Below are 17,845 nucleotides of genomic sequence, written 5' to 3' on the forward strand. Positions count from 1 at the left end.
GTCTAGGCCTGTCATTGCCCTTCTCCCAAGAAGCAGGCGTCTTTTAATTTCGCGACTGCTGTCACCATCTGCAGTGATCATGGAGCCCAAGAAAGTAAAATCTCTCACTGCCTCCATTTCTTCCCCTTCTATTTGCCAGGAGGTGATGGGACCAGTGGCCATGATCTTCGTTTTTTTGATGTTGAGCTTCAGACCTTATTTTGCGCTCTCCTCTTTCACCCTCATTAAAAGGTTCTTTAATTCCTCCTCACTTTCTGCCATCAAGGTTGTGTTATCTGTGTATCTGAGGTTGTTGATATTTCTTCCGGCAATCTTAATTCCGGCTAGGGATTCATCCAGCCCAGCCTTTCGCATGATGAATTCTGCATATAAGTTAAATAAGTATTCCTTTCCCAATTTTGAACCAATCTGTTGTTCGGTATCCAGTTCTAACTGTAGCTTCTTGTTCCACATAGAGATTTCTCAGGAGACAGTCGAGGTGATTAGGCACTCCCATTTCGTTAAGAACTTGCCATAGTTTGCTGTGGTCAACACAGTCAAAGGCTTTTGCATAGTCAATGAAGCAGAAGTAGATGTCTTTCTGGAACTCTCTAGCTTTTGAATAAAAAAAAAAGTTTTTTAAAAAAGAGAGAACAAAGGAGGCGTACCAGCTTCTGGAAAGCAAGGGAGGAAGGGGAGAGGGCTCTTGGGCTCGGATTCTGCCCGCAGGTTCCCCCCAGGCCACGTCGAGCAGAGTTTGCAGGATCCCTCCAGGATCTTGCGCGCTGCCCCGTCCTTTGTGCGTTTCTCGCGCCCTCGGCCGCTAGATGCCGCCGTCGGGGCTCTTTTTGGGCTCGACGGCGGGGCAGGACCACCCCCACCGGGAGAGCAGCCATCCTGGGGAGGGGGAGGGAGGGCCTTCCCACATTCTCCGAAATCTGGGGCAAAGCCGGGGAGGGAAAGACCCGGGGAGAAGCCTCCGGAAGCCGTCTCTCGCCTCGCAGACGGCGGCGATGCTGCCTTGTCCGCGCTGCCAGGAGAAGCGCCTTTGAAAGGCGAGGAGGCGGCGAGCCCGCTGGGCATCATCTTCTGCAAACGGGGAGACCAGCCCTCTTTGCCTTGTGCGCGATCGTCCCCTGGGGTCTCGGCGCCGCGCAGCCCTGCATGGCGAGGGCGTGAGGCGGAGGAGGCGCGCAAGTGGCCCGGGGCTCGCTGGATCCTGCCCCGCCATGGCTGCCCGCTGGGGCTGGCACGCTCTGCTCTTCGCGACGGTGCTGCTCGCCTGCGGCGGGCAGGGCAGGAGCCGGGAGGACGGCGGCGCCGCCTGCTACGGGGGCTTCGACCTCTACTTCATCCTGGACAAGTGAGTGGCTCTCGCGGGCGACCCGGAGGGAGCTTTGGGCAGGCTGCCCACGAGCTCAGGGGCATCAAAAGGCCAGCAGCTGTCTTACCCCCACCTCCCTTTAATCATTATTATTATTATTATTATTATTATTATTATTATTATTATTATTAATTCCACCCAGGGCAGGTTGAAAACCATGTAAAGCAATTTGCAATCATAAAAATAAGATGGGTCTTGGAAGAGCACATCTCAGGTGTCCAAAGGCCTCAAAAAGAGGTTTTACTTTTCCCCCCAGCCCCAAGGACTCTTCCAGGTTCCTGTTGCATTTATTGCTCTAGCTTATCTCGGTTTGGGAAATGTATACAGCAGCAGCAGCAGCAACAGGTCCATTTTGCAGCGATTGCAATTGGGTTGGTGATTTGTGCAGAGGTTGCCCCTTGGAACGCTCTTCTGCCATTCCCTATGTGGCTGCATGGAACTAGCGATGGCCACCGACCTAGATGGCTTTCAAGGAGGAGTGGACAAATTCATGGAGGAGGCCAGGGCTTTTGAGGGCTGCTGGCCAGGATGGCTCTGCTCTGCCTCCACAGTTGGCACAGTGATGCTTCTGAATCCCAGTTGCTGGAAAGCGCAGGAGGGAAGAGGACTCTTGGGCTCAGGTCTTGCTTGTGGGTTTCCCGTTGGGGCATCTGGTTGGCCGCTGTGAGAACAGAACACTGGGCTAGATGGGCCATTGGCCGGATCCGGCAGGCTCTTCTTATGTTCTGAAGGGAGAGACATACCTGTGTTTCACCCAGCAAAGCAAAGTTTGGGAAACTTTTGCAAAGGAAGTAGCTAAGGGATGCTATCTTTTTGCCCTCTGGTGTTGCCACCTCTGTTTTCTCCACGGGAGATGGAGAGGAACCTTCCTCTCCTGAATTGATCCTCAGACTCTGGATTCTAAGGAAGAAACTTGCGATTTGGCCAATGTGTTGGAAAGTGCAATTGTTGTGGCTTCTCCTCCCCACCCCCAATGTACGTTTCTCTCCCTTTAACTCTGAGTCACTTTTTCTTTGTTCCCAGCTAATGAAATGCACATTTCTCCCTTTGCTGCTTTCTCTTGCTTAATAGTGTCCAGAGATGATATAAAATGCTTACTCATGTTATTTACCCCACAGCTGACTCCATGCCATTGTGTTTACATAAGAGGCTTACGGTTGCGTTTACAATATTTGTCCAGCTGTGCGGGTGCCCGAGAATAGAGGGACGGGACTTTGGGCAACATTAATAGAAGTAGGCATGTCATAAGATGGGGAGGGCAAAACCCAAACAAAAGGCCCCATCTAGGCTTGGATTCAAAAAGCTGCTCTCACGGCCCCAAGAGGCTGGGCATGGGCCTTGTGGAAGTTTTAATTTTCCTTCCTCAAAGAGCAGACCCTTTCACACACGGAGCATCTCCTCAGTTTCAAAATAGGTTTGTTTATTTATTTGTTGCTTATAAATATAAATCCAAACCTTTTTCACCAGGAACCTCAAGGTAACACACCTGGCTCTCGCTCCCTCCTCATTTAATCCCCACAACAGCCTGGCAAGGTAGGATTAGGCTGAGAGGCAGTGACTGGCCCACTGTCACACCCGGTGAGCTTTCTGAGTGGAGATTTGAACTCTGGTCTCCCAGGTCAAAGTCCAACACTCTAACCACTATGCAACACTGCATCTTGTGGTTTTCCAACATGGTCTGGAGTGGGTGCACTCTGAGAAGGGCAATCTCACCGTGGAGATCTTGCTGTCCTACTCTTTTTTAAAAATATAAAATTTTTATTAAGTTTTAATATTTTTCCTTTTTCCTTTGTCACATTCATATCAAAGCATATCATCACATGCAACTTTGCTCATATTGACCCTTGACTTCCCCCCTCTTAACATTTCTACATCACCCTGTTTACCTTCTTACTTAAAAAAAATACTATAGTATTTGTAAATCAGTTTCAAAAATTATCATTACAAAATATTTTAAATCAAACCTGCAAACGTTCTCAAATGTTTACAATGTTCTTTCATATATTGTATAAATTTACTTCAGTCCTTTTAAAACAGTTCGTCACGCTGGTTTCGGATCTTCCCCGTCAGCTTTGCCAGTTCTGCATATTCAATCATTTTTATCTGCCATTCTTCCAAAGTTGGAAGTTCCTGCTGCTTCCATTTCTGGGCTAAAAGTGTCCTTGCAGCCGTGGTAGCATACATAAACATATTTAAGTCAACTTTTGGAATTTCTTCTCCCACAATACCCAATAGAAAAGCCTCCGGTTTTTTAATAAAAGTATATTTTAAAATCTTTTTCAATTCACTGTATATCATATCCCAGTAGGTTTTAACTTTACTGCACATCCACCACATATGGAAGAAATTCCCTTCCTTTTCCTTGCATTTCCAACATGCCTTTTCTGGAGTTCTATACATTTTAGCAAGTTTAAAAAGATAAAGGTAAAGGACCCCTGACAGTTAAGTCATATACGATCTATACATCATCTTCATTAAATTTTCCTTAAGTGTTGTACCTACAGTAAATTTAATTGTTTTTGTCCGTAATCTTTTCCACTTATCGAATTCAATATTATGACCATAATATTGCTGTCCCAGCCTTTAAAAATCTATCTCATTGGTCACATTTTTATTTTGCCCTTTCTCCGAAGCCAGAGCTTAGGGTGGCACAGGGGAGGCCTCTTACGTTCTCCTCCCAGCGAGGAAAGGCCAGGCTGGCAGAGTAGCGGGAAAGAGAAAGGGAAATGGGTCACGATCACCCACGGGACTCCGCAGGCTGGGATTCTTCCTGATGTGAGTCTCGCGTTCCACGTTGGCGCTCTTCTTGAGCTGGCCATTTTCACATTGAAAATGCTTCCTAAGAGCCATATGGCAAGACCCTGGACTCCTTTGGCCTAGAAAGGGCATTGGGACAGCCAAAGAAAAGAAATGGAAAATGGCCAACACCTCCCCTTCTGAATGTTGTCATTCGGTTACTGGAGCAATGGGTCTTAGCCGCTCAGCCTGGGGTGGCAGGGGAATTGCTTGCAGGCTGCGTTCAAAGTGGTTCTCAAAGTGGACAAGCTTAGTTGCTGGTCCAGGATGCCAAGCCGAGAGCCCCCAGAATGGCAACTGGGGCAGAGGGCGACCCCCGAGGGAAACAAAACCGTATGCCACTTCAGAAAAGGAGGAGATAGCCGCTCTGTTTCCTGCTTTAAAGCGCAAGGGCTGCCTCTCGCTTCTTGTGCTGGCTGCTTTAATTTGGGTCTAATATTTCTTCTGGAGTGCCAAGTTTCATGGGATGGGGAAGGGAAGGCCACAAGGGTGATGAGGATTGCAGATTGCTCGCACTTTCTGAGAGATCAGAGTCAGGCCCGAATGCGCTCTCTGTCAGGGAACCCAAAACGCTTCCTGGGCCCGGTGTAACTCTGCTCAATTAATAGGGCATTTATTGACTATAAGTATGGTACAGCTGCATGGGGAATAATGTGTGCAGCTCTAAGCCGCCTCACCTCCAGAAAGATATTGTAGAATTGGAAAAGGTGCAGAAAAGGGAAACCGAAATGATCCAGGAGATGGAATAACTCTTTTGTGAAGAAAGGTGGCAGCATTTGGGACTTAAAGGCTTAGGGAAGAGGAGGATAAGAGGCCACATGAGAGAAGTTTATAAAATTATACATGACTTTCGAAGGTTGTCAGGGGCCTAGTTGTTGCTGATTTTACTACAGTGATACCTCGGGTTACATACGCTTCAGGTTACATACGCATCAGGTTACAGACTCCGCTAACTGAGAAATAGTACCTCGGGTTAAGAACTTTGCTTCAGGATGAGAACAGAAATCGTGTGGCAGCAGCGGGAGGCCCCATTAGCTAAAGTGGTGCTTCAGGTTAAGAACAGTTTCAGGTTAAGAACAGACCTCCAGAACTAATTAAGTACTTAACCCGAGGTACCACTGTACTGGGTTGTTTAAGAGGGCATGTAATTGGTGGTGTGTTAGCCAGGGCATTTGGGTGTCTTCTAGTTTGCCTTGTATTTCTTGTGTTGATAAGGGTTTGTTATTTTTGTAGAAGTCTGTTAGGCAGTATAAGCCTTTGGCTTGCCAGGTTTTTATCTGGAGGTTTTGTGCTGCGTGGTGGAATAATGGGTGGCGTGCCAGGGGAATTAGTGGGAATGGGGTTGGGGACAGTTTACCTACTTCTGCTTTCCATGCTTTAAGCATGGGCTGTGTGAACCTGTTTATTGTTGTGGGGATTTTCCTCGGTTTCTTTGGGAGGAATGGGTATGCTGTGGTATGAGTACCGTATTTTTCGCCCCATAGGATGCACCTTTCCCCCTCCAAAACTGAAGGGGAAATGTGTGTGCGTCCTATGGGGCAAATGCAGGCTTTCGCTGAAGCCTGGAGCCTGGAGGTGCGCACCAACCCCTCTCGCTCTCCAGACTTCACGCAGATCTCCGCAAGCCATGGGAGCGAGAGTTGCCTGCATGCTGAAGCCTGGGCGCGCTGAGCTCAGCGCGTCCAGGCTTGCGCAGCTCTTCGCAAGGCACGGGAGCCCGGCACCAGGCTCCCACGGCTTGCGGAGAGTTGCCTGCTCTGGGTGCTGGGGTGAGGGGAAGCTCGGGCTTCCCCCGCCCCAGCCTGGGGGGGAAATAATTTTTCCCCTTTATTTCCCCCCCAAAAAAACTAGGTGCGCCTTATGGGACGTTGTGTCCTATAGGGCGAAAAACACGGTATTTTCAACTGTGTCCCTCTCCAGGTGTACCCACAATGCCCACTTCCACCCCTTTTCTTCCTAATGTAACACTAATGTCTCAACAAATGAAACTGATCTGTAGAAAATGTGACTTAAAAAAAAGAGAGACATTGTACATACTTTTGTAAACCAAGAAATCTTTAATAAAAATACGTTTTTTAAACAAGAAATTATACATGGCTTGGAGAAAGTGGAGAGGGGAAGGTTTTTTTCTTGCTCTGTCATAACATGACAGCCCACAGACATCCTTGGAAGCTGGAAGATTCAGGACAGGAAAAAGAAAGGGCATATTTGTGTAGCACTTAGTCAAACTATGGGACACGCTGTGGTCTAAACCACTGAGCCTAGGGCTTGCCGATCGGAAGGTCGGCGGTTCGAATCTCCACGATGGGGTGAGCTCCTGTTGCTCGGTCCCTGCTCCTGCCAACCTAGCAGTTTGAAAGGATGTCAAAGTGCAAGTAGATAAATAGGTACTGCTCCGGCGGCAAGGTGAACGGCGTTTCCGTGCACTGCTCTGGTTTTGCCAGAAGAGGCTTAGTCATGCTGGCCACATGACCCAGAAGCTGTACGCCGGCTCCCTCGGCCAGTAAAGCGAGATGAGCGCCTCAACCCCAGAGTCATTCACGACTGGACCTAATGGTCAGGGGTCCCTTTACCTTTACCCGTTGCTCGGTCCCTGCTCCTGCCAACCTAGCAGTTTGAAAGCACGTCAAAGTGCAAGTAGATAAATAGGTGCAGCTCCAGCGGGAAGGTAAATGGTGTTTCCGTGCAATGCTCTGGTTTCGCCAGAAGCGGCTTAGTCATGCAGGCCACATGACCCGGAAAAACTGTCTGCAGACAAACGTCGGCTCCCTTGGCCTGTAAAGCGAGATGAGCGCTGCAACCCCAGAGCTGTTTGCGACTGGACTTAACTGTCAGGGGTCCCTTTACCTTTAGTCAAACTATGGAACTCTCTCTCACGCAGGAGGCAGGGATGGTCACCAACCTTGATGAGTTTCAAAGAGGAAAGGGCCACTAGCCTTGCTTTGCCTCTTCGGTTTGTAGAGTCTCAGCCGCTCAGCCTGAGGTGGAAGGAGAAAGGGTGGAAGGGCTTCTGGGCAAGTGGAAGGTGATGGACTCTCCTTCCTTGGGGGTTTTTAAGCAGAGGTTGAATGGCCGTCTGCCATTGATGCTTTAGCTGAGATCCCTGAATTGCAAGGCATTGGTCTAGAGCAGTGGTGGTGAACCTATGGCATGCATGCCAGAGGGGGCACTCAGAGCCCTCACTGCGGGCACATGCGCTGTCCCCCCAGCACAGAGCAGAAGGCAAGGGCGGAGCGTCGAATCCTCAGCTCAACTTGGGCCATGTGAGCGGTGGGTCAGCGCAGAAAACTGCATGGAAGGAGCTGGATGCAATGCCCATCAGGGCGCCAACTCTCTCCAAAACAGGGGTTGCAACTATTCTTTGCCCTGAGTTCATTGCGTCCAATTGCGCTGAGGTTTCGGATGCTGCAAGAGCAGGACAGCAAAGAACCGAAATCCCCAAACTGGCCCATCTGCTGCAGTGCCTTTAATTCTCCTTTTCCTCAGCCACTCCACACAGGATGCCCAGACCGAGAAGGCGCCCTCGTGGTCAGGGAGGCACAAAGGGAAAGGCCAGGTGGGGCATTGGTCCCATTCAGATACGTGACGCTATCCCCAAGCAGGTGCTCATGTTGTTTTCAGAGGCTGGGCGTGGATCCTGGGACTTGTGTCCGAGTAGAAGCGCCTCGGATGGGGCGTTGGGGTTGTGGGCAAAACTGAGCCACAACCCCCAGGTTTGCCCTTGCGGAGCCTCCGCTGTGGGTGGCACTTTGTGATAAATACCTTTGTGGCACTTTGTGATAAATAAATATGGCTGCTGCCATAGCCGTGGGTCACCTCTCCAGCCGGGAGAGGCTGTGCGCGGCTATGGCAATACTCCCACCTCGCGCAAAAACCCACAAGAGCCGCGCACCCTTTAAGGAGCGTGCAGCTCCTGTGGGCTTTTCTACGAGGAGGGAGAAGGGACTGACTGGCCGCGTCAGTCCCTTGTCCCTCCTGAGGAAAAGCCCGCAAGAGCCGCGCGGAGCTTGTGTGTGGCTTTTGGGGGCTTTTCCTGCCTGCCTCCCCCCTGCATTCGCCCCATAGGACGCACACACATTTCCCCTTCATTTTTGGAGGGGGAAAAGTGCGTCCTATAGAGCGAAAAATACGGTAAGAGGGTTTGGGGGTTGCAGTTTGGGCGCTCGGTCTCTAAAAGGTTCACCATCACTGGTCTAGAGGACCTTTGGGGTTCCCTTCCAACTCTCCAATTCTGTGAGGCAGCAATGCTTCTGAATACCAGTTCTGGGAACCACAGAAGGGGAGAGAGCTCTCTTGCTCAAAGCATGCTTTTGCAGGTTTCCCACAGGCCTCTGGTTGGCCACTGTCAGAAGAGGATGCTGGGCCAGATGAGTTATTGGCCTGATCCTGCAGCCTCTTCCGGCGTGCTTGTGTTCGAACGAATCAGAACGAATGCTCATTAAACAGGCCCTCTGGAAGGGCCCTCGCTCTCTCTAGTAAATAGGGCAGCTTCCGGTAGGACTAGAGTCTACATTACCAGAGGCATGGAGGACTGTCCTCAGTTGACAGGAATATGGAGAGGGGAGGGGAGAGAAATGGCAAGCAGTTGAGTCAAACGGCAAATGCTATTTGACCCTCTTGTTTACCATTTCCTCCCGCATCTGTATGTCTCTGCCAGCTGTGGATAACTCTTCATCCACAAATGCTGCTGCTGCCATAACGCTCCTTTGTCACGAAAGTGCTCTAGGACTCTCTAATGTGGTTTCTCCAATATTTTAATATGAGCTGCCCAGAGAAGTTTGCTTTGCTTGTTTATTTACCAGCAAGATTTACATGCCCCTTAATCAAAAACACCTCTGGAGCAGTATGCATAAAAGAATATTACATACAAGAAAATACCAATAAAAGCAAACTTTGAAATCAAGCAGAAATAGAATTTTTCCAAGTATGGACAAACCCAGCAGTTTTAAAACAAAGATTCATAAATTTGGATAGGGTTGCCTAAACAAAAAAGAAAAACCCAGTCTGATTGCTATAGACCGGCCTCCCCCAACCTGAAGACCTCCAGATGTTTAGGAAGACTCCCATCAGTACCAGCTGGCACAGCTATGGGATGCAGGGGCTCGTGGGAGTTGAAGTCCAAAGCATCTGGAGGGCACCAGGTTGGGGAAGTCTGATACAGACCAAGTGGACCTCCAGGTGTTATACAGCCTCCATCACACCTGAACATTTGGCATGATGAGTGGAGGCTGATGGGAGAAAGAGGCCAGCAACATCTGGAAGACCCCAAGTTTCCTGCCCTCACTCTGAACCATCTGGTAGTGTAGCTGTTGTGTAGCGGTGCTTTCACAACTGAGGCTAAAGCAGGGTTTTAGTTTTTAAAAATGAGTATTTTGGGGTGGGCATTTTTTAAAAAAAGAAATCTACAACTTTGAGTCAAATGTGAACCCTCCAATGACATTGGATGTGGCAGATTTGAGTTTAAAACGTGTCTGTTCCTGCAGTGCAGGGGGTGGGACTTGATGGGCCTTTGGACCCCTTCCAACCCTGCAGTTTTATGATCCTTCCATTTTCCATGCAATTTTTTTGGTGTCACTTCTTTGAGGCTATTTGAAAGCTGCTTTTGTGAGATCTGGGACTGCAGTGAATGGAGCTGCCTCTACACTGTGAAGTTGATTGTGAATGTCTGCACTGAGTTCCCCTTTCATTCATGTCCCTCCATTCATCTTTGTTGTCATGCTACCTCATTTTTGTTCTTTCATTCTCCCCCCCCCCCACTAAAAATAACCTCCTTGGGATCTTCATCATCCAGACCTGTAGTATGCACGGTCTGCCTCCTGCCACTCAGCTATAGAGTCGCCATGTGTCCTCCTTTACAGGATGATTATCCTCTTTTCATGGCCGGCTCTATAATGCGGGATGGCACTGTGGTCTAAACCACCAAGCCTAGGACTTGCCAATCGGAAGGTCGGCGGTTCGAATCCCCGCGACAGGGTGAGCTCCCGTTGCTCTGTCCCAGCTCCTGCCAACCTAGCACTTCAAAAGCACGCCAGTGCAAGTAGATAAATAGATACAGTTATGGAGGGAAGGTAACCGGCATTTCTGTGCACTGCTCTGGCTTCCGTCACAGTGTCCTGTCATGCCAGAAGCAGTTTAGTCATGTTGGCCACATAATCCGGAAAACTGTATGTTGACAAATGCCAGCTTCCTCAGCCTGAAAGCGAGATGAGCATCCGAACCCCATAGTCGCCTTGGACTGGACTTAACTGTCCAGGGGTCCTTTACCTTTTTTTACCATATAATGAGCCAAGTTTAGGCAGATGCTTCAGGGGAAAGTGAGAGGGGTGGCAGGTTTGGATCAGGTTCCTAGCTCATTTCCCTCTCTGGGGGGGCAACCGCCCTTGCTGAAAGGATTCACCCAACAATCCCTCGCCTGATCCTTCCAGACCCCATTGGCTGGTGGCAGAGATGGCTGCATCTTGCATTCTCCTGCCTCTGATGGGGCTGTGTGTGTGCAGCTGCTGGAGCATTCTCCTAAACTGCAAATAAATAAACCAAGTTAGTGCATAAGCACTAGGACACCATTGGCTTCCCTCTCCCCGTCATGCACTTGTGCAGACAATGTTCTTGCACAGGTAGTCCAAGATGGCGGCAGCTTGTGCCCTGTTCTGGCTGATGGCTGCAGCTGCTGCCAGTGCCAGAGGAACTGGGTGGGCAGTGTAGAGGCTTGGCGGAGGCTACAGGCATGGCACCTGGGCCAGTTGCTGAGCATGGACCCCACCTCTCTTCTCATGCCTGCCCAGCTTGGAAGCATCTTTGGTGAGGGTGCACGTGGCCTAAGACCCTCTGTAGGAGTGAGATGTGGTCGGAGGAGCCATCAGGTTCGCCTCGCGTAGCAAAATGTCTTTGGCCGGCCCTGCCTCTATTGGAAAGGTTGTCAGAGAACTGTTGTCCTCTTGAAGGGCTGTGTGATCCAAACTTGCTCTGAAGAGAAAGGATCACCTGAAGGAAGAGCTTCAGGTTTGACTTTGCCCATCACCGTTAGTATTTGTACAGTATACTGAGCAGTTCGTAAGACAGTGAGATGCCTTTTCAGGTTAGAGTCTCATGGTTAGACCAGCTGTTTTAAGAGGCAGAACATAAGGAGTGGCCCATCTAGTCCAGCATCCTGTTCTCACAGCGGTCAACCAGATACCTCTATTGGGAAATGCACAAACAGGATTCGAGCACAAGAGCAACGCCCCTCTCCGGTGGTTTCCTTCTGAATTGATGTTCAGAAAGGTTACTGCCTCCAACTGTGGAGCCATCCTGGCTAATAGCCATCAAATTTTCCACCATGAATTTGTCTAATCCTCTTTGGAAGCCATCTAGGTTGGCGGTCATCACTACTTCCTGTGGGAGTGAGTTCCATAGTTTAACAATGTGCTGCACGAAGAACGACTGTTTTTTCAATCTGTCCTGAATCTTCCAACTTTCTGTTTCACTGGAGTTCTAGTTTTATGAAAGAGGGCAAAAATATTTTCTTTCTCCAGTGCATGCTTAATTTTACAAACCTTTTCTCTAGGAGTTTCCTCACTGGGGAGTTCCTCTATTTACTTGATCGTTTTGGTTGACCTTTTGTGAACCTTCTTGGCGATTCTGAACTGAGGGAGTTTTTTCTTTTTCTTTTCGTGTTTCTACTTTCAACTCTTGCCTCTAGAAGGGAGAGAAGCCGCCCTCCTTGCAAAGAAAGGGGATTTATTTATTTAAATTCCTTTCTGCTGGCCTTCCACATCGCGGTGGCAGCACTTTCCTGTGCGAGGAGGCGTGTGGGAAGGTCTCACGGAAAAAAGAGCTGTAATTTTAGATGTTTGGATTCTTGTTCCGAGGGGAGACGAAAAGCTGGAGGATGTACTTATGTGGCGAATTTAAAAAGTGGTGTGTAACTGAGACAGGCTCCTTCCAAACCACCAAGAACGCAGAAGCCTCTTGTCTAGCGGGTCCCTGAGTCGCAGCAGCAGAGCCGAAAAGGGAGCGCGTTCAGAGCCGCGGGGAACTCTATAGAGCTGGACCAGGGCAGGGATTCCTTCCCTAGACCATGGAAAATAGACCTGTGTCTATAAACGCAATGGCTGTTCCTCAGCTGCTTCTCTTTAAATGGGAAAAATGTAGTAACTGCTGCCTTGAGAGATCTCTCAACTGCTATGAGTTCCTGAAGCCAGGATCAGGCAGGGTTTTTCAGTGTCCCACCCTCAGCAACCCAGCGCCAGAAAATGATTTCAGACCTCCTGTAGGCAGGCATTTGGACGTTTGACCCAACAAATACAATTATTACCGTTATCCATTGGCTTAGCTAACAGTATTTATAACCCTTGGATAACTCAAAGGGAGTTTTCAGCAGCTGGACAATGTTTCCAAAAGTTCACCAGCGTTTTAGTGCGCCATTTCTCTTAGCACATGTAGCTGTGTGTACAATTTTGCCTGATCTCTATACTCTTTTGCAAGCAGATCTGCATATTTCAGTGCACCTTTGTAGGTCATTTTCACTGACACGTGCATTTTCAATGCACACTTTCCCTTAACATACCGTATTTTTCGCTCTATAACACGCACCCGACCATAACACGCACGTAGTTTTTAGAGGAGGAAAATCCGTAGGTATGCCACCCGTAGGCATTCCCTCCATAACACGCACAGACATTTCCCCTTACTTTCTAGGAGGAAAAAAGTGAGTGTTATGGTGCAAAAAATACGGTACACATGTTTTGGTTGGAGAACTCCGTCACAAAATTCAGAGCTGGTTGGATTTGGAAGGACAGCTGCATTTCAGTTCAAGTATTGTTTTGAAAATTGCAAATGAGGCAGACTTGCATTCAAATGTGAACAGACCCACGTTTCTCACTCACCTACCCACCCCTAACTCTTAATATCCTGGCTGGGGGCAGCTCATTCTCTGACACTAAATTTTGAGAGGCAGGCGGCTAAGAAAGCTGTCCAGGAGCCTCTGCCCCTGTTTCTAATCTTACCTTAGCCGGAAATTCACAAATGGCAGCCGACAAATAGAGTCAGACAGCTGGTGTCCTGCCTCATTTACAATATGGGCGTATTACTGAACTGTCGTCGAGGATTCTTGAGACGGGGCTTCCTCAGTGATGGCACCCAGGTTGTGAGAACTCCATATTCTGGGAGATTTTATTCAGGGCCACTCCTGGGTGGCTTTTAGGGTTAGGGTCAAAACAGCATTTAGTTTAGAGAGAAGGTGAGAGAGAGGGGACATGATAGAAGTTTATAAGATTATGACTGGCATGGAGACTGTGGATAGAGAAGAGTCTTTCTCCCTCTTTCATAGTGCTTGAATTCGTGGGTATCCAAAGAAGCTGGATGTTAGAAGATTCAGGACAGATCAAAGAAATTACTTCTTAATTAAGCCTTGTTGTTGTTGTTATATTTATTTAAACTCTGCTTTTTCCCCTGATGGAACTCAAGGCAGCTTACAGATAAAAACAAAAACCACTAGAAACATAAGACAAATCAATAAAATACAATTAAACACTGATAGAATTAACACTATATCCATATATAAAATCTGTAAAACGCATCAATAGTTACAATAAACGATAAACTGTGGAACTTGCTCCCACAGGAGGCAGTGATGACAACCAACCTCGATGGCTTTCAAAGCAGAATCCTGCTTAGGGCTGTCTTAAGCATATGTGGCCCTGGGGTGCAAAGATCTTCCCGGTGCGCCCAGGTTGCCCAGTCCCAGGCGCGCAGGAGGGTGGAGCCAACCAGCCAGCTGGCTCGGTCACCCCTGAACTCATGGCACAGAGCTGCCCGCAGCAGAAGAGCCTGGCGTGGCGCTCTGACCAATGTGTGAACTCTTTCCCGGACTCAACTCTCGGGCCCCGGAGTCTCGGCCTGGCGCCCCTGATAGCCTGCTGCCCGGGTGCCCTGCACCCCTTAGTGCCTATGGTTAAGACGGCCCTGATTCTGCTTAGGAGCTTCCCTTTGGGCACCTGGCTGGCCACTGTGGGAGCAGGAGGTTGGTTTAGATGTGTTCTTGCATGCTTTTGACCTGAGCAATCTTTTAAGGTGTTCTTTCATGGTGTGCTACTTTCATCTTGCACAACAAGTGTTCCACTGTTTCAAAAAGTTTTGCCAGTGGAACCAGTGAATCACTAAGGGACATTAACCTGGTGCTACAGTGGATGCAGCCCTATCTAACTTTCTCCCTAATGCTACTGAATTGTTTCTCACTTAGAGCAGGTTTGTTTCCTCAGGGCCGGCCCACCCATGAGGCAAAATGAAATAATCGCCTCAGGTGGCAGGATCCACCAGGGCAGCAGATCCTGGTGTTGAGTCCCACCCCCCACCCCCTGTTCCTGATAGAGATCTTCCCTGACCCCTTCTTACCTGGCATGGAGGCAGTCACCATTTGGGGGTCTGCCTCAGGTGCCAAAATGTCTTGAGCTGGCCCTGGTCTCCCTTTTCCCAATTGAAATCAGCTGAAAAGCTCTGTGCAGCGACAGAGCCCATCTCAAAGCTGTGCGGGGAGGCTGATCAGAGGCAGCCCTCGTGTGATTTGTGTAGTGCCAAGTTAAAGGTCCAGTGCTGCAGTTATTTATCCTTGTCAAGGAACAGTCCCCAGGGCTCACCTGGAAGATCTATCATCTACAAGGGCCTTTCAAAAGCAGCAGATGAAATACGGGCATTTCCCTTCCCCCTCCCCCTTCAAGGAACTGCGAAAGGCATTTTGAACGGGAGATCAGCTTTGAACCTGATGAGCTCCACAGATGTCCAGATGAACCAAACCTTAATAAAGCAGCAGCAACCTAAATGTTTCTGTAATTAAACCAATATTGCCTGGAATGATTTTCTTTTCCAGATCAGGAAGTGTCTTGCACCACTGGAATGAAATCTACCACTTTGTGGAACATCTGGCCCACAAATTTATAAGGTAAGAAATTTGGCTGATAGTAGAAGGTTGATTTCAAGGAGCTTAAGTGTGATTGGGCTTTGGACGTGCATGTTTACTCGGAAGTAAGTTCCACTATGTACAATGGGGCTTAAAGTTAAAGGGTAAAGGGACCTCTGACCATTAGGTCCAGTTGTGGCTGACTCTGGGGTTGTGGCGCTCATCTTGCTCTATGGGCCGAGGGAGCCGGCGTACAGCTTCCGGGTCATGTGGCTAGCATGACTAAGCCGCTTCTGGCGAACCAGAGCAGCCCACGGAAACACCGTTTACCTTCCCATTGGAGCGGTACCTATTTACTTGCACTTGACGTGCTTTCAAACTGCTAGGTGGGCAGGAGCAGGGACCGAGCAACGGGAGCTCACCCTGTCATGGGGATTCGAACCGCCAACCTTCTGATCGGCAAGTCCTAGGCCCTGTGGTTTAACCCACAGCGCCACCCGCGTCCCTCAATTGAGCTTAGTCCCAAGTTAAAAGTCCTTTTGTTTTGCTGAGTAAACATGCATGGAATCAGGCCTTCATGTCTAATTGTGGATTATATCAGAGGAGAATCAAGTTCTTTTTTCATCTCTCTTGGCTTCAGCTGGGCTTGTCCTTTTGATTCTCCATAACATCACAGCTGAGAAGAATTCATTGAGCAAATTCACAATTTAACTTGGTTGTGGGAGGGAGCCCTCTAGTTTGTTTGGCCTTGAGCTTTCCTTTTGCCTTACATTGGATCCTGTTTAATTAAAAGAAGGGAGCATAATTTATAATACAGAATGAATTCCAAAATGGATCCCTTCTTTCTGTATTTGCAGAAATCGATTCATTTGTTCTAAGGGTTCCTCTCTCCGACTCATTAAATACTTTGTTTTGGTTTTTGGTTTTTAAAAACCAGTCATGGTATTCTTCTAGCCCTTGTGTTATGTTTTTACTAAATCACTGGTTCCCAAAGTGGGGGGTAGGATTACCGGCGGTGGGGGTGGCGCTCAGAGGCACGTTAATCACTTATTTACGATTGACCGGGCTGGATCCTAGAGTGAAGCACTTTCCTTGCTTCCTACTCTTATTGCTTTCAAAGCTATTTCCTTAGGTTACATTTGTTTGTATTTATGATTCTGAGTTGCCACAGTTCACAAGATAGCAGTTATTGGAACAGCTGCTGATTTTCTTATTAATTTGTCACTGTACATCAGTGGTGGGTGAAGGTTTGTACATGTTTGATAAATCGCTAAAGACAAATATTTTATGCTCTTAAATTTCCTTCACCCTTCTGTTTTCGTTGTTAAGAATGTGGGGGGAAATTCATGCAATATTCTTGGCTGAATTTTGTTGTGTTGTTATCTTCCTTAGTGGGCCGTGCAAGCCGCTGTTCTGAATAATGCTTTTTATAGGGTTAGCGCAAGGGACACTGGGGATGAGTTTATGGAACTAAGGGAATGGTGACTCAATAAAGTTTGGGAACCACTGCTTCAGAGGCTAGAAGCACTTCAGGCTTGCATAGCTGTGCACAGAAGCCTGACAACCAGCCATAACTGTCAACCGTCCCTTATTTGGTGGGAAACTCCCTTATCCCAGCACCGTGTCCCGCTGCTGTCCCTTATTGATGATGTCCCTTAAATTTCCCGGGTTTCATGCTCGCCCGGCTCGGGAGGGAAGCAGCGGCTCGGGGTCCTCCGCCGTGAGAGAGAGCGCACGCTGGCGCCGTCGTCCTGGCGCGAGGAGTTACATCAGCCCTTCCCCACCCGAGGGGGAAACCAACAAGTTGCCATGGTGTTCTCCAAAGGAACCTGCAAGATCACCTTGCCTCATATCCACCCACTGGACTGCTTCAATCAGTGGAAATGGTTTCAGGTGCCCCTTAATACCTGTTTCCCATTAGTAAGAACCTTTTAGTGTGGCAGAACCAACACTTTGGAACTCCCTGCCTGTTGATATCAGACAGGCACCTTCACCTTATTCTTTTCAGCACCTGCTAAGACATAATTGTTTAGACAACATACCCAGATGCTTAGAAAGTTGATGCAGGTCTTAATCTGTTTTCTGTCTATTGTTATTTTAACTTTTTTGAACGTATTAAATTTTTCATTTTTCTCAGTGGCGAGTTCGTTGCCTTATCTTTTTCATAAGCAGCTTTGTTTTTTTACAGTCAAGTGGTCTGTATATTTTATGAACTAAATAAATAAACATATGGAAATATTTCTGACGGGTGCCGAAAAGAATACAGCAAAGATCGCTTCCTGATATCAATAGGCAGGGAGTTCCAGAGTGCAAGAGAATGATTATTATTTTTTTCAGTTCCAGCCTTAGATGGTTCAGAAATGATCCCTGGGTGGGTCCCAAACTCTTTACATTCATGTATGCCCATGGTGAACCAAAGCGTTGATCATAACCCTTGTGTTCCCTTTTTCCAGCCCCCAGCTGAGGATGTCCTTCATTGTTTTCTCAACCAGAGGCTCAACTCTGATGAGGCTCACTGAAGACAGGTAAGAGGAAGCCGGGAAGGCAAGGCTGGTGGTGGGCTGCAAAGGTCTGAGGCTTGTGCATCGTGCACACCTGGCTTTGCAAGGCCAGGAGCAAACATGACCATGTTGTGGACTTCTAAAGAAGTTGGAAGATCCAGGGCAGATGAAAGAAGGGACTTCACACAGTGCAGAGTTAAACTATGGAACTCGCTCCGACAGGAGGCAGTGATGGCCACGAATCTAGATGGCTTTAAAAGAAGATAAGACGAATTCATGGAAGAGAAGGCTATCAAGGCCTACTAGCCTTCA

General features: G+C 48.3%; 1 protein-coding gene across 1 annotated transcript in view; it reads left to right on the plus strand.

Annotated features, from left to right (window-relative positions):
• The first annotated feature begins 1,223 nt into the window (after positions 1-1,223).
• The window catches only part of ANTXR1 (ANTXR cell adhesion molecule 1), a 125,297-nt gene continuing 108,675 nt past the window's right edge, over positions 1,224-17,845 (plus strand). Inside the window, exons 1-3 of the mRNA XM_053401380.1 lie at positions 1,224-1,342; positions 15,003-15,074; positions 17,486-17,557. Of these exons, the coding sequence (XP_053257355.1) occupies positions 17,499-17,557 (59 nt within the window). The 5' untranslated portion in view covers positions 1,224-1,342; positions 15,003-15,074; positions 17,486-17,498. The remainder of the gene's footprint in view (positions 1,343-15,002; positions 15,075-17,485; positions 17,558-17,845) is intronic.

Source organism: Podarcis raffonei, chromosome 8 (assembly GCF_027172205.1).
Source record: "Podarcis raffonei isolate rPodRaf1 chromosome 8, rPodRaf1.pri, whole genome shotgun sequence".
NCBI classification, from domain to species: domain Eukaryota; kingdom Metazoa; phylum Chordata; class Lepidosauria; order Squamata; family Lacertidae; genus Podarcis; species Podarcis raffonei.